A 23,082-nucleotide genomic window follows, 5' to 3' on the forward strand; every position below is an offset into this window, starting at 1 on the left:
TATCCTTTGGATGAAACCTAGGGCAGATTTTATAGACCTTAGACGTGTTTCATAGCCTCTGCTTGAGACGAACAGGGTAGGGAAGGGGATATACTCTCCCTAGAATACCTAGGAGAGATGTAAAACATTCATCTTCGCCTAGATCGTTCACTAGTATGGTCGGTTTTATCAGACCACCATGAAGGGTTCCAGAACGATGACAGTCTTCTTCCGACATAACCCTCTCTACAGCAAGAGAAATAGTCCTGTCAAGCATCAGCGGAGAGCTCAGGACAACGACCTTATTTCCATAAAATCTACTCAAACAAGTTCATTGAGCAGCCGCTGGCGATGGTTCCTCCCCTCCATCAGGATAGTCAGATTCATCCTGCCTGTTTGGCCAGATGTTAGAGGAGGAAGATGTCTAGACGTTTAATACGTTGGTAAATGACATGACATGTGTCCTTCGGGCTCTGATGACAAGCAGATTATCTACAGTCTGGAGAGACTCTACGGAGTAGCATCGCACCCAAACCTTCTGTTGCATCGGCATTCCATGATAGTTCAGTAACTGCCATAGAACTTCTACCAGGGACAAGGGTTTACTACGACGCAGAAGAGGTGATCTGTTATCCATGTACGCTTTGACCGCTGAACTCTGATTTCATCTATAAGTCCACTAACCTGCCTGACTCTTAAGCCCATCCCCACCCCCATTAGGTCGCTAGTGGGTTACAAGATGGTTCTTAAGCAGCAACCTTGGATCACTTCCATTTCTTACTTTGGATACATTAGATCATAAGGCCCGTACAGTTGCTGCGCCTATTTGCAGAGGTTTCGAATGGCATTCTCCCCACTGTAAAGGATTGATACTGGCTTCGTTTCTGGAAATATCTTCCGATATCACGTACCTCCAACCTCGTTCAACAATTCTAGCTTGCATATTGAAGGAAAGAAGTATAAACCTTTCTGCAGAAGGAGCAGTCGAGAGGGTGAAAATGGATGCAGGCTGATTCTGACCGTGGCTGATCGCACCGGGCTTATATGGAACAAATTACGGCTGATTCATGCCAAGTAAACTATTATAATGTTTTGTTTTAGATTTATTGTGATATTTACAGCTTTTTCTATTGAGTTATTTCTCATCATTACCCAGGTACGTGGAGCAGTTCAAGACTGCTGCTGTAGGATTTAACGCCATTTTTCAGCACAGGATACATGGCAGCCAGTAAAAATGGTGGAGGAAGGAACCCGGGAAAACCCGGAAAGAACCATCGACCAAAGAGAAGCTACTGGCAAGATTTTTCACATACCCACATTAGCCGAACCAGGGACTCCAACCCACGCAGACAGAGGTGAGATGGCAATGATCCATAACGGTGAGCGCTTAAGACCACTCGACCATTCGGGGCCCCCTAGTTCAAAGCTGCATTTGGGCCCCGAGTGGCCGAGTGGTCTCAAGCTCTCTCCGTTACGGATCACTGCCATCTCACCTCTGTCTGCGTGGGTACGAGTCTCAGATGTGGGTATGTGAGAAAGCTTGTCAGTAGCTTCTCGTGGGTCGGTGGTTCTTTCCTGGGGTTTTCTCTGGTTCTTTCTCCACCATTAATACTGTCCACCATGAATAGCCTATCGTGTGCTGAAAAATGGCGTAAAACACAACAACAACTAAACTTAATTTAAGGAAAAAACCTTTGATACTCTGAGATAATGGCGTTGATCTGTGTACAAATCAAAGGTAATAATGTAAGGCTGATTGTATTGCATTGCCAAGATAACAGCGAAATATTTATAAAGAAGCTCATTCAACGTTTCTGCAAAATTGGTAGAGTTTACTCTGTTTTTATTTAGAAATAATACAATTACTAGCACTGAAAATAGAATATACCTAATAATTGCAGTAACAATTTCTCGTCCAAATATATTGGTATGAGTATAGTATTGCTTTGTTAGATGTTTTCCTCTATATAAACTGTTTTGAGTATTTTAATACCTTGTTTAACTTAAGTAGATTTTCTCTTTGAGGTATATGTACTATATAAAACATTTATACTAGAAATGAAATGGGGATCATGTCAAATGTATTAGTTCAAAATAATATCCTAATATCATACGACAATAGTATTAGGCTTGTGGTTCTCTTATTCATTTTAATTAAGACAATTAACGAAAAGGGTTGTGTTATCGCTGTTGAAAGATGATATAAAATATATCTTTCTGTTTTTTAAGAAACCGTATGCAAATTTTACTTTCTAAATTCATAATGTGTCATTTAATTTTATGCTAAATACTATCACTGAACTGCAATGCTGCCAATTTAAAACACTTTGTTCTCATTTTGCAGCGGACATAATTTAATACCATTCTAGTACGCAAAAAATAACGCTAATTTTAGGTTATGTGGAAGACGTCTTCTAGTATATATGAGCTAAAATAATGGAAAAAAGCTTTTAGATTTTATGGATTTAACACTTGCTTTAAATGAAATGTTTATGTTTATTAATGTTTGCAGAATTTTTAAAAGTTAGGGTGAAAATCATATAAGTTGGTTTACCGGTTTGAGAGTTTGCTCGGAAGATAAAATATCAACTATAACAATAAATTGAGTTATAATATTGTTACTCATCAAAAGCTCTATGCACAATATGTATTCTTTAATTGTAATATAAAAAGAACTTAATTTGCATCAGATGTAAATTACAATCATGGGTCAATTTATATACATCATATTACAGCAAAAGTCTTTGGCCAGTTATACACATTACTGTTTGATTGCGTTGGTCATCGGCAATATTTGCCTGATTTATGGTAAGTTTCAAAAATGTTTGTCAAACAAATTGATTCAAAGAATAATTATATCTTTTGTAAATACTGAACTGCTGGTTTTGTCTACGAATACATATTAAGACGTTAGCTGATATCTATTTTGTTCTTCTCGACTGAAAGTTTACAAAAACTATCTGATAAGAAGTTTGGATTTGAAAGCAAGCTTTTACATTCTTGTACTATGTTTGCGAAAATAGTAACAACTACTAAAACAAATCAAATATGTGTATTCCGTTGTTTTGTTACATTATCTCACATGGTCCGAATTATTCTGCATCTGGTCCAAATCAGCCATGGACCGAAGTAGTCACAGACCGAATCAGCCATCATTCTGAAAATTGGCCAGACTTCAGCGTTCTATTCCCTTAGTTGTCTGGCGTAAAAAAAGATGGAAAGTTTCCACTCATTTTAGACCTTTCAAATTTAAACAAATATCTCCTTGCAAGATTGTCAGGAAACCCATATTGCTCTGACTAGGTATATGTATATAAGCGATCATTACATTTTCCCGAGTTAAACTGGAATTTTTGACAGTCTTCATATACACACGTGAATCTGTTGTTTGTAATATATATTTATTAAAATAATTGTTTCGATCCCTCCTTCGATCTCAACATGCAGTAGCGGCAGACCATAGTTTTACCAAGATGATCTTTACGGATCACGCACAAATTTTTATGTTCTTGACTTTTCAACAAAACGTGTTACATACAGTCTGTTCAGTCTGGTGTTATGTTCAAGCATATGTCTGTTTCAATTTCCTTCTACTTCCTAACTGTTAGCATCGGATCCAAGTCTTTTATATTAACACCAACAAGATTTATGCTCGTAAGTACCTCACGAATGTTAGCACTTAGATTGTTTTGATAAATTATATAAACTCCGCGGTCAATTTTTAACACTGGAAACACTCGGAATAGGTGCTAATCTGATGTCCTATATGGCTGCTATGGCAAAAATCTTGCAAACGTTATTGTTACTTCTGAATGGAAAATCATATTAACATGATATTTTCATCGACAAACTACTTGTCATGTTTATTTGGTATTTACTGAAACTACTTGTCATGTTTATTTGGTATTTACTGAAAATGATATTGATATAACATCTTCAAAATCTTGTTAAAGCCACGCCTGACCGGACGGTTGCATGCTGGTATGGTTTTCACTTACACTTCTTATGATATCTAGTTGGTCCTTAATGAGAGTTAATGGTGGATCTCGTAGCTCTAAAGCCGTACTGTGACGCTGGATAGACTCTTTCGGCAAACACTTGGAGCTTCTTCAAAGCAACCTAAGCAAAGAATTTCCCCACAATGCTAAAAACGGAAATGCCACAATCGTTGCTCCAGTCTCTCCTGTCACCTTTAATCTTGAAGAGGGGGACAATAATGGCATCTTTCTTTTCTTGAGGTACTGCGTCTTCATTCCATCATTGGTAAATGAGTTCGTGCAGTTTTATGACGAGGGTTTCCTTGGCACATTTGAAAACCTAAGCTACTAATCCATATTTTCCGGGGAAGTTTCCAAGGGCAGGCCTTGTTGTCTCTTTAATAGGACACTGAATAATGCTCCACCAAACGTTCCATCTGCTTTGGACAGTCTGTTATGATCTTTCTGGCTGATAGTCTTCAGCGAGGCAGTCTTGTTTTGTGTGATTAGTGTCATAGTTTGCGCCATGGTAACTGCACGCTATCTTTACACCGCTAAGGTTAGAGTGCCTTGAGAGGGGGAGGCTAAGCTAATACCAATTCTTGGATCCGGGGTGTCTCCAATACACTGTACTGGGGCTTGGTCTTAAAAGGATGTGTTGCTGAAGGCAAAACTGTTGGCGGCAGAGTTCAATGAGACACTCCTCCTCCCGAAATGTCCCAAGCAGTTTGGCCAGGAGCTATGGTCTGCACCGATTCTGGCACTGACGTCACCAAGGATTAACCGTGGCTCTTGCAAGGGGACTTCTCCAATGGTAACATTGAGCTCGACGTTAAACTGTTCTTTCACTTCCGACGAGGTCGTCAAAGTTGGTGTGTAGGCGCTGATCAGGATGATCAATCCAGTTTATGTCTGAAGCTGACGTTTGAGGATCCACTCAGTTCCCTCTGATGGAGGTAAAGTGGAGCTAAGCAGACTATTCTTGATAGAGAAACCAATGCCTTGCTCTCTTGGCTCATCTGGAGGCCTGCATTGTTGATGACGGCTGTCTTCCGAGCGTAGTTTACGTATTGCCGATTTTCCGAGAGTCCTGGTGTGATGGTCCGCAGTTCCGGGTTCCCAGCCTAAGTGCTGGCATTAATAATAATAATAATAATAATAATAATAGCTGTAGTAGTTGTTGTTGTTCTTGTAGCAATAGTACTAATACAGTAGTGTTCGATGTTTTAAATTCTACAATAATGTTATAATTGCTATCATTTCTTTTAAAAGCTGAAGACAAAAGACATAGATGAATGTTACCGAGAACAAGAGTTAAAAGCGCATCAGAATCGGGTATCAGAGGTACTGAATGACGTGAAAACACTAAAAGGCAGATTTGACTCATTGGAAAACGACCAAGCTCAATCAGCGGAGATACATTTTTATAACGCAGTAAGTGGAATAATAATTTGGACACGTCAGCAGCAAGAAACTGAATTAGAGAAACAAGTTTGAACTGGAAACTGTGCGTTGTAGTAGTAGTAGCAGCAGTAGTAGTAGTAGTAGTAATAGTACTAGTAGTAAAGGAATTATTGGGAAACACTCGAAGCAAGGACGAATTGTATTTGATTTGGAAAGTAACGCAGAAGTTAGATACCTGAATGTCAGGATCCGCAGCTGTAAACTTATTTTAAAGAATGCATGACTGGACTGGAAACTGTGAATAATAATAATAATAATAATAATAATAATAATAAATTATATTATCTTCTCTGTAATTATTGTAATTTATTCTTTTTTTATTTTGAAGGTGCATATTATTCTTCCTGTCCAACAAGTGCCATTTTCTGAAGTAGGTCGATCTTCAGTGGTACCATTAAAATTGTCATTGTTATTATTATTATTATTATTATTATTATTATTGTTGTTGAAATTTCTAGGTAACAAACATTAGAACTTACCTATTATTATATTAAATCATTTATAATTATTATTAGTAGTATTAGTAGTGGCAGTAGCAGAAGTTGTAGTAGCAGCATCACCAGTGGAAGTAGTAGTAGTGTTATTATTATTATTATTATGACTATTATTTTCATGTCTGAGCATTAGGATCTTTATGATATCCTTAATTTCGTTGTCCTTTTGGGTGCCCTACACCTTCACTATCATTGGATACACTTAAACCAAACGTGCATTGTACACATCTGTATCATATTATGTATAAGTGGGTTTCTATTTAATGCTAGTTCCCTTGTTCAGAAAGTCACAGAGAAAATAAATAGAACGTTCATTTACGGTATAATTTTTAATTGCTTAACAAAATTTATTAGGAAGAAATTTGACCCAGAGCATTACTTATCAGTGCAGTAAATCGTGTCAACTAAATAAACATTGAGTATGTACTATTTGTATTTACGTCTCTGTGTATGGCTTTGTTATATGTTATCGATTTTTTGTTGACTCTGGGAGTTGATATTGTTAAGATATTTCTCAGCCCTAGTAATTAGCCAGTTTCTAAGAGCGAGTGTCATAATGTAAAGCATTTACGAGACTATGTTCTGTCATGGATTAGTTTCGTGTAATGGACCCTCGTTAATTTTCTAACTCAGGGAATTATCTGAATATTGTTAGGTACACGTGTTTAGTAATCTGAGATAGGAATAATTCTTTGTATTGAGTGCCCATAATCCATCAAGGTTATCGTTAAAACCATGCATAATATAAGTACATCTCTGAGAATAAATTCAACTAATGTCTTCGAAAAATACTTTGTAATGTTAAATGTCAATTCTCTCTTTAGAAAACAGATGGAACATTTAAGAAAAAGAACTCATGTTAATGTATACACTGCAAAAACAAGTATTTTAAACCTCAAAACGATCTTTAATTTTCCGAATAGAGGAATAAATATGAAGATATAGTATTAGTTTAAAGAACAAGCAGATAAAAGAGTGTCTGGGGATTATTTTATAGTAATATATGTAAACTGCTGATGTACGATTTCTGTTACAAGAAGCAAAAGAGAAAATATGGTGTCAAAATGAAGCTGCGTACTACCAACATAGATACATTGTGCATTACTGTTGAAACATCCATTTTCTAATGACATGAAACTAAATATTCAGTATAATAATACAAGTGATTACAAAAGCGAAAACACAATGCACGCCAGGTTTTGGTCCAGAACACGAATCTTTTGCATTATGGTAATTGTGTTTTATTTAATTACCAGTAAAGAGTCAATTCATATAAAAAAAATTCAGGTCTAGATTTACCGACTATTGATGTCACTGATATGATTGTGCTTGTTTGCATTTTTTGTTTGTCTTTATTTTCCTTGATTGAATAGTACGAGTTAAAAATGGCTATAAGCCACTCTGTAAAGTTAAGTGGCTTTTTTTATATAAATATTTGAAGACCAATTTAGCAAATATAAAGACAAGGGGTGAATTAGGGTAGGATTGAAATTCTCCATCACGCGGACGTAATGGAAAACATCTAGATAAAAGTTTGATATATATTATATTGGTATTAGCGTTATTTGCTATTAACTTTAATCTTATTATTTATCAGTTAAATTGCTCTAATCTAAAATGATTATTTATTATTCCATGTTATTTCCAGTTGTTCCTATAAAGAGATTGTTTCGTCGGATTGTATGTATGGTTATAGAGATTGGTGTTGTTGGATTTAGATCATTTCTCTGCGTAGTTGTCAGGGATGCATTTACACATTATCGGACACAGTTTAGTTGCTCAGCTCAGTGGGATGCCGTGGTTGATACGTCTGTGTGTTCCTGAGAACATGGCAGCTAGTTTTGAAGGGCGTTCAAGTGCCCATGTTAACAGTTTCTTGTTAAATTAGCCAGAATTATTTCTTCAGTACGACAGAGGGTAGCCGCAACAGAAGATCGAAAATTTGTTGTACGCGTCCTTATTAAAGTTTTGTCTAATTCGAAATATATTCAAAGAGAAAAGATTAAAATATCAGAAAAGTTGTATAATCTTTCAGTTGTTGTATGGTACCTTAGTATATATACTTATTATAAAGGGGTTTTATTGTTTCAGCGTGTTTCTTTTTGTATATGATGCTTTTTAGTGTTTTAGTCACAAGGCCCTCCTTGGACCCCCTCCTTAGAGTTGGTTGGTTGGTTAGTTGGATTATAGTGGTTTTCGTTCTTTTGAACATGTACCACTTGTTTATTCACGCACTGCATGATTTTTAATTACTCCTGGTGGAAGGTAAAGGAGCCTCATCCCCCATGCTTTTATGTACTCACAGAGTACTTGTTAATTTAGCCACTCAGGTGTAGGACTAACTAGTCCTTAACAACCTGACTGAAAGGCTAATAAACATGAGTGGGAATAGTCACACCACACACTCATGTTTCTTAGCTGGATTGAAATGCCCCAGGTGTCAACCCAAGCAGTATGTGACGCCCGCTACGATTGGTCGGCAGCGATGACGTCACATTAGGACACCTGGTCTTGTGGCAGGTGGAAATCGTTCCACATACTGCCACGTGTACGTTGTCCGAGCGTGGTAAAGGAGGAAAGGTACTCGGTAAGCCAGCCATGGATGTCATGTACTCCCCAAAACGCCAGCCCGTACTTATTCCAAATCATGTCCAGTTTTACTAATGGACAAAATATACCAATAATGTGTTAGCCACCTCTGCAATTAATCAAATCATAAGAGTTATAAATTTTAAATAAATTTTCCGAACAAGTTTGAATTTAGTGTACATAGTGTACATACTTATTGAAATTAAAAACCAATCGGTCAAGTCTAAACGACTTATAGCAGTTGAGTAACGCATGGTAAAAGAGTAAGTGTGAGAATTTAAACGGCGGTACCAAAACAGATCAATTCAGATGTAAGATTAGTTGATCTAGGAGGGATACCAAGCCAAAATGGATCCCTATTAGATATTTACAGGCAATTTTAGTAGCCCTAAGAAGGGCTTTTTGTTTTTAGGCAAACATTCCCCGTCTGTCCTCTGCTTCCCTGCATAGCTGGGCTGTTTTGCTTTCTTCGTTAGTTTCCCCAGGAAAGGCATAACCACGAAGTTTAGCGATGTATTTAGCCGCCTCGGTCAGCTGGCGCAAGGAGAACTCTGAGTAAGCTTCATAATAGAATTGGCTCAAAATTCTGACTCCATAATGCCATTGTGCCGGTCGTGGTTTCTGTGTACCAAGAGAGCGCCAATTAATGTATTGGATTGCATTGACGAAGTGGCCCGCTTTTTTGATATCATCAATTGCCTTTCCCAGTCCCATATTCCGGTAAATAGAGCCTTCCTTTTTTCCACTCTGTTTAGGTGGTGCAGGTTCCTCAGCTTCATCGCCGCTGGATGATGATACTTCCAGGGCCGCTGCCAGCGTGGAAGTTTCAAATTCTTCGGGGTCGTCTGCCAACATTGCCTGGATTTGGCTGAGTATGTTAGTAGAAATAGTTTGTGAAGCTTTAGAGTGCCTACATATTGTGGCCTGAATCCTGGATTGCCCTGTGACTATATATGTTTAAACAAAGATCATACTGCAAGCATAATTCGTAAGGCGGCGGCCAAAATAATACTAGTTTATAAATAAAGTAGACCCTCTCAATAAGTTCTCTTACGATAGCTCACTGTGTGGCTTTTCCCATGAGATGGTCTTTACGTGCTGGTGCTATTAAGCTAGCATAATGCTTTCCAGTTGCGAGGGATTGGAATTTCCGATCACGTGGATGTGATTGAAAACATGGGGTATTGGTGCTCTCTAGCTAGCTCATCTCTCGATGGCTTTACCAATTAGTTGTCTTCTATCCATACATTTTGTCTTCTTATTTCTATCGCGTGTGATATAAAATTAATTATTTTGTTATATAGTATTTTATCTGTTATCATGTTTGTGTATAATAAGTTAGATTAGTCAAAATAACCTAGATTTTTTTGTTGTTATTTCTCTAATTGTTTCAGTTCTTTGGTTTTTAAGTTTTTCACATGAAATGATTGTGTTTTTTACTGTCAAACATTTTCTTACAGAGTGGACATTTAGTGTGTTCTATAATAATTTTCCTTTGAAAGGCTTTTTCGCCAGTCCACCACGCGTCATGCAAATAGTTATATATACTAGCTTGTTTTTTTTGGGGGGGGGGTCTTTAATTTTAGCCCATCTTTTCCATATTTCATCCCACTGGAGTAGTGGGTGTTGTATTTCCACCTTATTTGGTGGCAGTCTAAAATTCCTTATTAATTCATAAATTTTATTTTTATTTTTTGGGTTCCATATTTCTTTGTTTCCTTTATATTCTTTCATTGTTTCCGTTGCCTACGTACTATTTTAGGCGGTTGTATGATTTTAATTAGCTGATTGTTTTTATAAATTTGCTGTTTGTGTGGTATTAGGAAACCAAACCAGTATATGTATATACCTTGCCAATGGTATTCTGGATCGGAGGTGAGGCTATTTATCCTTTCTATGTAATTTGTTATTTGTTTACTTTTCAGATTGAGTATATTCATCCCTCCTTGATCCCTTTCCTTTTGTAAGGTAAATTTCGATATTTTGCATATTTTCTGGTTCCATATAAAATTCTTAATTATTAGTGATTCTATTTTTTATATAGTACATGTCAAAGTCTGTTACATCAAATTCATGCCAAATTGAATTAAATAAGTAAGTTTTAGCTATTTGCGCTTCTCTATTATATTTAAATATCTTTCATTCCAAATTTGTGTATGTTTTTGTATTTTTTTCCAATTTTTTATCGTTTAGCATTTTGTTGTTTTTACCTAAATATACACCTAGAACCTTAACCTGTTGTTTGATCCTTTCTGGTGGGAGTCCCCGTTTTTTTTTTTTTTTTTTTCTTCCTTTCCCTATTAATAATATTTCTGTTTTATCTTGGTTTATTTGCGATCCCGATGCCCTTCCGAATAAGTTGTATTGATTTATTAATTGTTGATATGATTAAAATGTAGAAATAAGTTTAGTGCAGTCGTCAGCATGTTGGAATGTCTTACATTCTTGCTTGATATTGGGTACTTTAATACCAATTATTTGAGAATCTTGTTGGATTGCTAAACTGAGAGTCTATATACCTAGTACATATAACAATATTGACAGCGGACACCCTTGTCTCACTGATCTTTGTATAGGGAAAGCTTCTGTTTTAGTTCCCTTTACCTGTACTTGGGATTTGATTCCTTTATATAAAGTTCGTATCCACTGAGAGAAATTGGGTCCAAAACCGAATTTATTAATGATGTGTAGTATAAAATTTAGCTCAGTTCTGTCAAACGCCTTTTCTTGGTCAAATTGAATTAAGGCGCCAGTCAAATTGTTGGATTCCATATACTCTATAATTGTTTTTCACCATATGTTTGATTTTTATTTATTACTTCAAATGTAGTTTTAAATCAATTTACTAGCACTTTACTCAGAATTTTGTAGTCTAAGTTTAATAGTGATGTCGGTCTCCAATTTTTTAAGTCTGTTTTTTTTCTCCCTTATTTTTGTAAAGTAGTGTAATTAGTCCACTTTTCATGCTTTCCGTCATTTGGTTTTGTATGAAACATTCACTGTATACTTTTTTAAGGAGGGGGGGTGTGTATGTGGAATTTTTATAAAATTCTGCTGTGATACCATCTAGCCCAGGTGATTTATTTTTTTCCTAGTTGTTTAATTGCTTCTTCTATTTCATTTTCGGAGATTTCCTGTCCGCATGTTTCTTTCTCCCGTTCCGTGATGTGTGGGAAAAGGATTTTATTTGTATATTCATTTATTGACTCATCTTTTATGTTTTGTGATTTATAGAGATTTTTTATAAAATTCTTTAATGTTGTTTAATATTTATTTTTTCCCTTCTATAATCCCCATTTCTGTTTTAAGTTGTGTTATCATCTTTTCTGCTCCTTTACTTTTCTCTCCTGTAGATCGTTTTTCCCATATTTAATATGTCATGTTGTAGTCCAGCTCTTATTTTTTCTCCCATATTCTTTGAGTCATAGATTTTATCTAGGGTTTTTGGGGCTATATTTTTAAGTCTTGTATTGTTTCTTGTTTTTCTATTATTTTCCTACATTCCTTTTCTATAAGTTATTGGTTTCTGCTTTCATTCTTGAATATTTCTGGCTGATTTTAGTGATTTCATTTTTGATTTCGTCCCATATATAGTAGATTTTATATTCAGTAACTGAGTTCAGAAAATCTTGTATTTCTAGTTGGCACTCCGGTAAATCTAATATTTAAATGTTTAGTTTCCAATGTCTTTTTCCCCATTTTTGGGATTTGGGAGCTTTTATTTTTAAAGTTGTTATATTGTGGTCGCCAATTTTCTCAATAATGTTATCTTTTAGCTCATTGCCTACATATATGTGATCTATTCTCGTCGCTGAATTTTCTCTTATACATGTAAATTCTTTTTCTGTCCGATGCAATTTTCTGCATGTATCAGTTAACTTATTATTTGTAATTAGTCCTTTATGGATCAGGGGTCCTATTTTTTCCCATGTTCTTATACCGTTTATTTTGTCCCTATCTTCTAAACATGTACTGAAATCACCTGTTATGATTAAGTTATCTTGCTTGTAAGGTAGTAAATGATCCGATAATCTGTATAGAAATGTATGTTTTTGGTTCTTCCTTGCTGGTATACAAGTATTTATAATGTGTATTTTATTTGTGTAGATATGTAGCATTCTTCCTTTAAATATTTCAGGAGTTGTATAGTTTTTCCAGTCAGTTTGAAGAGTTGTGTTCCTTATTATTCCAACCCCAGATCTTGGATTGGTACAATCTTTTGGTATTATGAATAACGCATTAAGTTTATCTTCAGTGTAGTTTACTGTTTGGGATTTAATATCATGTATTTCCTGGAAACATATAATATTATAATTCCTTGCATGGTTGATAAGATTTTTTGCTTTTATGATATCTAGTCCGTTTACATTACACGAGAGTATTTTCAAACCATAACTCGTAAAATTGTTTGTTTGTTTTCCATTTCCTTTCGTTTTTTTTTGTTTGTGGGGGGGGGGTTTATACTTTAAGTAAAGCATTGCCTTAAATCTTAATTTGTGTTGTTGTTCTTGTTGTTGTTAGTGTTGTTTTGGGTTGTGTTCTGTGCATTTTGTTTTGTGTTTTTTGTTGTGTTTGTGTTTGGGATAGATTTCCTGGGTCCTTCCGGTATTTTTTGATCATTCGATTGTGGTGTTGTTGCTGTTCTCTTTGTTGATGCTTGAGATTTCATGTTTGTGTCCTTGTTTGGTTCTTGAATCGGTGTGATTATTGTTGCACTTGTTGTTATCTCTTTCAGCATGGTCATTATTTTCTTTGGTCCCGGTGAGTGTGGTGTTTCTGTTCTTTGTGTTGTCGTGATTGGTGTTGATGTCTCTTGTTCTGTGGTATTTCTTTTTTTGTTTGCATTTTGCTTAGGAGAGTTGGCTTTCCTTTTATTATTCCTTTTCTTTGTCAGTTTGGGTGGTGTTTCTATGCTTGTGTCAGGGTCCATGTCACTACTGGTTGGTGTTTGTTCTTGTGGTGTGGTGATTGCTTGTTCTTCCGGTTCTTTGTCTTCTTGTGTGTTTGTTGTTTCCTGTTGTTGTTCTGGTTCCCTGTCTTTTGGGAGTGTTGTGTGAGATTGTTGTGGCTTGTGCTAGCTGTAGCTTGTGCTAGCTGTAGCTTGTGCATATGTTGCATTTACTTTGTCTTGTGTTTCTTCATTTAGATCTAGATCAAGATCTAATTCTAATTCTTCAAGGTCTTGCTGCTTTTTGTTTTTATTAGCGCAACGCCATCTATCGTGGCCTACTTTCCCACAACCGCCACATGGACGTATCATGTGGCAGTTGTAGAACCACGTTTGTATTGGGAGACCAAAATTTTTGCAAAATTCTGGGATTTTGGGTGCATTTTGTAAGTCTGTTTTGACAATTATTTTTCCTGTACAAAGTCCTGGCATCGTTTCTTGGGTGTATAGTAATCTTGCGATCTTCATGTCCTTGAAGCGAGTGTCGGCACTTCTGGTTCCCGTCCAAGCACATACAGCTGGTAAGAACACGGATGTGGCACCCTTATTTAGCCAAAACAATGTGTGTAGGTGTAGGTTTCCCTGTCCACCCAATTGTATTGTGTTTTTGTTTTTGGTTAGTTGAAGAATTTTGTAAGGGTTTATTTCAGTTTTGTTCGTCAATTTTTTAAGTTTCTTTATCCCAATATAAGCTGGGTGACGAAGTCCCTTTCCTATGCCTGAGCTGGCAATGGGCCTGGGTCAAAGTCATCCGAGCCTGGAACTTAAGCTGGTACTTCCCCCCATGAGACCATTCAAGTCTCAGGGTTGTTTTTCCTCCCTTTTGATGTAGGTATTATATCTTCGCGTGGTGACTTTGCCAGAGTCATTTTTGTCCATATGTGGTGCTTGGTTGTGAGTGTGTTGTTATTTGTTCCCAGTTTTGTTGGACAGCACTATTTTAGTTCAAATTCTTTTTGCTTTTATTACCCGTGTAATCCTGGTGTATAATTTGAAAAATGATTATTATTGCCGAAACAGTGTATTTTTGTAGTAAGTTTTTGAGGTGTGAGTATTTTTGTTTCTGTGTGTATGAGTGTTTTTTGTTGTTGTTCAGTTAGTTGTTCTGTATACCTTGGTATACTGTTTTCCATATCTGTGTTAATTAGCTTTTTTGCACCTTAGAGCTGTTCTCAAGTCCTGTTAAGATTTATAAAATGTGGTCATTTAATAAGTAATCAGGTATTATTTATTGGTATAGTTCATCTGTTGTCCCGGTTTTTACTCATTCTCCTTTCCTCTGGTTAGTCTTGTTCAGGTCTCGCTTGTGGCGTAGGTTGTAGAAGCCGTTGTTAGCCATTATACACGACACAGTCTTTCCTCCCTTGTGTCGATTTTATTTTTCTGTGCGGTTTATCGTTCCACTCTGTTGTTAATGGTTTATTTGTGATGCTGGGTGTGGCTCCGTTACAGAGTCTTCGTTACTGGTTATACCTCTAGGAGGTACTATCAAATGGTTTTGTTTAGTATTGATTTAGTTTCCTTTCATATAGTCAGTCCTTGTCCTCATTCATAGTCCATTTTCATTCCATAATCATTGTTTTTCGTTATAAAAAACATTGAATATATCAATATTCTGTTATTAGGTTTTTATTATTAATAATATCCATGTGTGAGTAAAGTCCATGTTCACTTCAGAATCCAGTTCCATTTCCAAGTCGTCGCTATTTTTAGCAGTCCATTTTGTTTTAAGTGGTTTTTTGTTAATGATGTCCATGCGTAGGTAAAGTCCATGTTCACCTCCGAATCTAAATCCATTTCCAAGTCGTCGTAGTTTTTGGCAGTCCATTTTGTTTAAGTGGTTTATTTTTGTTAATAATATCCATGCGTAGGTAAAGTCCATGTTCACTTCAGAGTCCAAATCCATTTCCAAGTCGTCACTGATTTTAGTAGTCGGTTTTGTTTCAGTGGATTATTTAGTGAATGATATCCATCTGTGGGTTGTAGTCCGTAGTCATAAATATTTGTCCGTGTTCATGGCCGTTCGTTGTGATCCTATGCATTCATGTTTGCCTGTGGTAGGCAGCTGCATCATTTCTTGGCTCCCTTGCTACCGGAAGCCTGTTTACGTGGCATTTTCTATGTATGCACAGGAACGAATCGCAAGTCCTTGAAGCAGATTGCCCGCTGACAGGACTATTTCTTATTGTAAAGAAACGTACATACGGTGAGGTATTTATACACAGACAGTCTGTGCAATGTAGGCATTCGGTTCGTCCCATCGAGAGCACTTCGCACGTGCGTCATGGGATGAACCGAACTCACTATTTCGAAATAACACAATATCCATAAATCACTCTCGGGTATCGTTGTACACAAAAAACGAAACCCGAGTCCATGTATTCAATAAATAAAAGAGTTTAATTCCGTGACATCTGTGATATCTAAATAATCTGACAAGGACATGTTAGCAGTTGCAGATCGTATGTAAATTGGGGGTCTTATCATAAAAAAGGTTTTATCCTGCTATTAAGAGTTGTTTGTCTTATTGCTGTGAAATCTGCTTTTTCGAAAGCATACAATAAAGAACGGGTATATAGAGAATATTGCAACTGATTACTAGATATTAAACTTTCGACCAACAGTATGTTTTTATATGGAGAGTTGGGCCGATATCCACTTTATTTAAATAGATATGTGCTCATCATTAAATACTGGCTCAAATTGCTAAAAATGAATAATTATACTTTTCTAAAAATACACTACCTACAAATCGCGAAACAAAGTATTATTAAAAATGGCATATGGACTTTTTATTGTATAACAAATTGTGCTGATGTGATATCAATTATCGATAAAATTGGAAAACCTAGAAACAGTTGTTTCATAAGATATGCAATCAACAGCAGTAGAAGAAACTTCATTTGAAATCATCCACCAGCGTTCTTGACAAATATCAGCTAGATGAGATATAGGATAAACTTGGGTTTCTCGTAAAGGTAACGTACAGAACGTTTTCAGTGGAGTTTCAGATAGGATTTGCTGAAACATTGTCCATAGAACTTGTATAGGCAATATTTTGCACATTGTCTTATACTTTTTCTGAAACAGTTTATTTTGAAAGTTTTGATCATGATGGCATGCCATAAAGTTTATTTTGAATGTTTTGATCATTTCGGCATGTCATACAGTTAATTTTAATGTTTTGATCATTATGGAATGTCATACAGTTTGCAATTTATGTTTGACATAATTATGAACTAAACGTTTTCTCGGAAGAAAATTGAAAAAAAAACTGTCATGTCTAATGGAAACTTATTCGGATACTCCTGTCCCCGACAAGTGTAACAAGATAACCGGGTGGGATTTCGGATTTACGAAAGAACACTTTTGATGGTGAGACAAATACAATGTTTAATGACGAATATCTTGATTGACAAAAGAATTAAGATTAATATGTGCGTATAATATCCAAATACTGGATCATTTAAGATAATCCGCATGAGATAAATAATGAAAATACAAATAAATGACCTTATACAGTACAAGGACAAGGAGTAAATGATTCAGAGTGATTTCACAGCGAAAGAAAGATTGTTTTATTCAAATAGAAAAAGTGTGGTATTTTACTCATAGTAAAAATGTATTCACTCAAATAGTAAACAAAGTGACAGATGTACAAAATATCTTTAAGGTCCCAACAACACACTGGGCATTACAAACCCCAAAGATTTGCCCACGGCTAAAAGATTACATGTATGTAGTTACACACTCCGTCACCAGCACACTTGGCTACCAGTCACATTGGTCACTCAAGCAGTCAGTATTCCAGGTTGGTCAACCAAGCAATCAGCGCCCACCAATATCGGTCAGCAACTTCCGATCACCTGCTACTCGACCAGCAACACTGTTTACTCAGCTCTACGGCTGCTATGGTTGAGCTTCACAGCTGCTATGGTCAACTTCTATGGTTAGCTCTGCAGCTTGTACCACGTCGACTCCGACCACTCCAGTAACTCTGATCACTCTGGTCAGATATACAGCTGCGACTCCTATCACTCTGGTCAGCTGAAAAATGCATGACACGGGCATATACGATAAAACGTAATGACGTTATATACGGTAAGCTACACAGATTACATTATCGACACAATAATTACAAAATAATACACAAGTTCAGAAGTGAACATAACCGTGCTCGACAAGAATCCTACAGTACTAAACTTTTCTTATATATACAACTTTATTCACTGCTAATATAAATCTCTTGCTAAGTCACAAACAATGATAGAAAATATTTGCATGATACTACGTAAGCTGAAACTACATAGAACATATGCAAAAATAAACGTGGTAGTACAATACTTATAACTTAAACACAAGAAATTAATAACTCACATACTTCTACAACTGAAGATGTGCAAGTCCTTAAACTAGACCGCTCACTGACAAGACGTTCCGTAATGTAAATATTTAGTCTTACGGTGAGGCATTTATACACAGACGATGCCGCAAGACATCGTTTGTGCGCTGGAAGTATTCGGGTTTTTCTATCAAAAGCATTTCGCACGTGCGGAATAGGATGAACCGAACTCACTATTTCGAAATCTTTGTATAATATACATAAATCACCCTCGGGTATCGTCGTTTATAAAAAAAACGAAACCCGAGTACATGTATTTAATAAATAAAAGGATTTATTCATTTCCGTGACAACAAGAACAACAACTACGACAAATCTGATCCCATTTTAGATCAATTATATGTATTTGTAACCCCTCTGTAGTATTTTGTGGTACGTTTTGATTTTTCATTGGACTGACTGTAACCCTATCATTGAAAAGCAATTAGGTTTAAAATATTTGAAAGCAGATGTAATTTACGAAAAATCTAATAAACAGACAACTGTACCATCTGTTCAAGAATGCTATAAAACTTTAGGATATGTTTTATCTTAGCAAATACATTAATGTTTAATAAACAGTATCAAAATTGTGTTTCACTTCAAATTCGTGGGTGTAACATATCGTTTTTTTTTTTGGATAACAAAAATGCACATTCATTGATTTCAACTCCTTCCATTCCTCGCAGAGATATGGATCTTTCCTTATTTTGGTTCAGAATAATACCATTAATGGGCAAGAATGTTCTGAGACTTATGTTGTTCGGAATCTTATATGGCCCAATGATCTCTGGGGCTAGATCTGATGTCGTCATATCATGGTTCTTTCCAAAAGGATGAACATACAAATATAGCAAATGGCACGCTCTGGTAGGGAGGAGCATCATCCTTTCTAGGTTGTGTCCCGGTCAGGGTGACTAGCGGTTCGTTCCATCCCAATATAGAACGGAGCAATTTCGTTCTAATACACCAGATATGACTCTTCCATAAGCTCATCATATCCGGACCAGTCTTTACCTGGTGACCTGCAACCGAGATTCGAATACCGGTCAATGGGATCCCTTTATTGCTGTGAGGATTGGGAGCAGGTCGATAAACCTCTTCCGAATAGGAAGTAAGCATGTACTCGCCCTATGTTAGAAGGTCCGATCAGTATCTCCTTCGTTTCTTTTCTTTCGTTTGTGAGTGCAGCCCTGAGTTATCCCTTCACGACACCATGGATGTCACTCCCTTGGATTCTAGCTTGGGTAGATATAAAAGGTCTCAAAAATGTTTCGTTCCCTCCGGCCGGAAACAAATACAAACTAAGAGGGACTGTATTCTTTTCAGACTTTCTAAACCTAGAAGATAAACTAGTAGGGTCAGTCCCACTATTCCCCATGAGGGGCTTTGGAGCATGGCTTCCTTCTTTAGAATGGCGCCATGAATGTCCCTTCCTTGGCTACAAGGCAGAGCATATAGTACAGGCCTCAAATTAGTTGCATCCCCTCTGGTTGGGATAAACGGAAAATTGTGATATTCTCTCTCGATCGATCGATCGATTGATCGATCGATCGATCGACATTATAGAAGGGGTGAGAAACGTTCTTCTATGATTATATATTAAATATTCCAATCATTTGTAATGTACGTACACATGTTTACTTTTATCTGAATGTAGAATATTAGATTTTCACTTGTAAATTCCTAAACTTGTTGACAGCTTTTAATGTTTTAGAAAGAGAATGACCAACATCATGGCTCGACTATTGTGTCTTCGCTTTTATATCAGTGATGTTTACTTGAAAATTACTCACTCTTGCCTTAATATTTGAAGCGGAATCAGTCTTATTTTTGTGTTCAGTTTATAATTTGGATGGATTTATTTTTTCAATTGTTCACTGGAATTACAATGTGTTCAATGATAATTCTTGGACTAAATCATTAATTTGGAATTATGGTGAGCTCAGTCCATGACATTTTGGATTTTATTATTGTAATACATCAAAAGACTGTTTGCACATCGCTACATTTTAGGCCATTGACACATTAGCACATTCGAGAATACAGACACATCAACACATTCAATATTGGAATTTATTTGGAACAGCACTAGAATTCAATAGCAATTTTATATATTTGAACTTGTGATTCAACGTTTAGGACTATTTGGACTTTAATTTATAATACTGTGAGTTCTTTTTCTAAATTTTTACTTTTTATTCCAGGATAATAAATTATTTGGTGACATTTACAAAACTTTATGGTTTTCATTCTTTTCTGTTACCTCAGTTAAGACAATAGATTCGTAACAATTCAAAAATGATTATCTCCAATATAAAGTGTCGCCTCGGACGAATGCGCATAAAATAGATTTTGAGAAAGTGGAACTAATTGTATTGCTTGTTTATTCAGCAGTTATTTATATGCATGAAACATTTTTACTATTAACAATGTGGTTATATTTTCTGCTTGCCCACCTTAATATTGAATATAACTTGAGATCAACAGAATTAAAAATTAGTGTAAACATTTAGACATATATACGCACACTCGCATAGAGAATTCATAAACACAGCAGAATCTGCTACTTGTATAAAATATTTTTTTTTTATTTTTCAATCCCCTTCATAGTTTTCATTAAGTTTAGCAGTAAACCAACATTTTCTCCTTTTGATTTGCTGCGGATTTCCGCACAATTGTTTTTTTGTTTGAAGAAAAAACGTATTTACACAGTATTCCTTTCCTCGACGATCATAACATTTTCACAATGGTAAATCTACTAACTTAAAATCCATCAGTTTTATCAATCAGGTCAGCCTCTTTGGGGTTTTTTCTGTTCATGACGACATCTATTTCGATCACCCTTCCACTTCCTGGCCGCTGGCATCAGATCCAAGTCCTTTATATTAATGCCAACAAGATTTGGTTTCATAATCATCGTCCTGAACATATCATTGCCACTTCTAAATGAATAATCATGCTGACATAGATTTTTTGCTGAAAGACTACTTGTCACGTCCAATTGGTACTAAATGAAAATGGTATTGATATGACATCTTGTAAATCTTATTAGTGTTGCCCCTGATCGCACAGTCGTATGTAGGTACGGTTTTCAGTGTAAAGCTTCGTAGAATATCTGGTTGGTCCATGATGAGAATAGCACCCTTTGGACATACAATATGGCCACCACAACGGGCCATCTTGTAAATCTTTTTGTAGCTTCTCCTGAATGAATGCTTGTATTCACATAGTATTTCCGCTGAAAGATTTCTTAAGGTGTCAAGTTGGTCGTGAATGAGAACAGTGTCGCTGAGAGATCCGATATGGCAACCACATCACTAATCCTTCTAAGCAAGTGGTCATACCGTCATGAAGCTTTAGTTTGATGGAGTTGCTTAAGAATATCAAAGATGGTTTCACAATAGGCAGCCTGAAGAAGCATCTAATCCTTGATTTCGGGGAATATTCAAGCCTAGATAATAAGGCCGGTCCCTTTGAGGGTCGATGATGATGATGATTTTGATGATGATGATTATTATTATTATTATTCATGTCTACATAAATGTTATAATTGTAAAAATTTCCTTAAACGTTCATCCGAATCAGGTTTCAGATGTAATGCAGGGGGCAATCACATTTGGAGACAACTTTCAATCGTTGAAAGAGATCAGAAGCCAGCACTCAAAAGAAATTTTTCAAAGGAAAAAAGAAGTAAAATATCTGCAAAGTGCAACAGATTGGATACCTGAGAGTCAGGATCAGCAGCTGGTAACTGATTTGAGAGAACGCTGGTCTGAACTGGAAACTGTGAGTAATAATAATAATAATAATAATAATAATATTATTATTATTATTATTATTATTATTATTATTATTATTATTATTATATTTTTGCCATTCGTTTAACATTTTGATAGCTGAAACAAGTGGTTCAGGCAAAGCCAAATTTGTAAAACGTTTGTTTGGACACACATCACCTTTGTTCATACCTCCTCTACAACATAGCGTTTGATGTTTCAAAGACTGTCAGACCACTCACACGTTAATTGAAAAAAATCAAGAAGAATCGATTTTATTTGTAGAAGGTACTTCTCGTGAAGAAGATGGGATCATGTCTGACTCTAAGTAAATTATCGTCATCAAAAGGGTAATGTTAGGAGAAGACGTAGACAAAATTTAGTGTTGATTTATATGAAAAAGGCATCGTTATAATGCTAGTGATAATTCAACTGGTCAAAAGGGGATTCGGTAAAGAAAACCTCATCATATCATCAGTCTCAACACTAATTATGTAGTGCTGTTTGAAATGTTCAAGAGCAAAACCTCAACTTTAAGTGTCAAATAAACAATTAGAACACCTAGGCTAAATTATACTTTTGACGACGTTGTTGGATTGCCACGTGCATATTTACTGATAAATTCAGAACCAACCACTTCAGGTCATTTGGGATTGTGGACGAATTTATTTCGCGATTGGTTTCAGAAAGGAAATCCAGTCATTTACTGGTCGACTCGCTTTCAGCGTAATCATTGCAACTTGCATTTATTCATCCTGTAGGAGAAAATTACAAAGAAAAGTACAATTTGTGGGGATTCATAGCTGAGAAACACATTGCGGATACTCAGTATTGAACTAAATATTTTCAACCATAAATTCGTATAAATTCCCTGTATTCCCCTCATATTTCTACCCTGTACAGTTTTAAAAATTATGTCATATCTATCTATTCCTGTGGTTGACGATCATGGCATTTATGAGAGAAAAGGATTAAGGGATAAAGAATGACATAGTCCATATACGTGCGCAGTTGTGTGCATCTATTTTAATTATCATACTAAGAAAAATATATCATTTTCAAACATGACTTATAATATATAACTGTACCTATAATGTATCTGATTTTGTAATAAAACCCTATATTTTAAGTACATTTTTGAGAACCAGCACCGTTTCGTAAGCTCTGTAAGTTGAAACTTATAGCTGGGAGGTGTTGCTACAAGATACAAAAAAGCCTAATCTCACTCCAAACGATCTGTTTTACTGATGAGACTTAAACCCAGTAGTATAAAACATTGTACTTATGTATGTATGTATGTATGTATGTATGTATGTATGTGTGTGTGTGTGTGTGTGTGTGTGTGTGTGTGTGTGTGTATGTATGTGCGTGTATATATATATATATATATATATATATATATATATATATATATATATATATATATATATATATATATATATATATATATAGATAGATAGATAGATAGATG

At 35.8% G+C, this 23,082-nt stretch overlaps 1 protein-coding gene across 2 annotated transcripts in view; it reads left to right on the top strand.

Moving 5' to 3' along the window:
- LOC149779302 (uncharacterized protein CXorf38 homolog) overlaps positions 1 to 23,082 on the top strand; it is a 43,736-nt gene that overhangs the window by 19,070 nt on the left and 1,584 nt on the right. For both annotated transcript variants that reach the window (XM_089938599.1, XM_089938600.1), the window contains exons 4-5: positions 5,229 to 5,390; positions 21,421 to 21,621. Coding sequence is in view for 1 of the 2 variants with exons in the window: in XM_089938600.1 (XP_089794726.1) it covers positions 21,433 to 21,621 (189 nt within the window). In the remaining variant the exon portion in view is untranslated. The remainder of the gene's footprint in view (positions 1 to 5,228; positions 5,391 to 21,420; positions 21,622 to 23,082) is intronic.

Source organism: Sinohyriopsis cumingii, chromosome 17, assembly GCF_028554795.1.
Source record: "Sinohyriopsis cumingii isolate HCF-2022 chromosome 17, ASM2855479v2, whole genome shotgun sequence".
Taxonomy (NCBI): Eukaryota; Metazoa; Mollusca; class Bivalvia; order Unionida; family Unionidae; genus Sinohyriopsis; species Sinohyriopsis cumingii.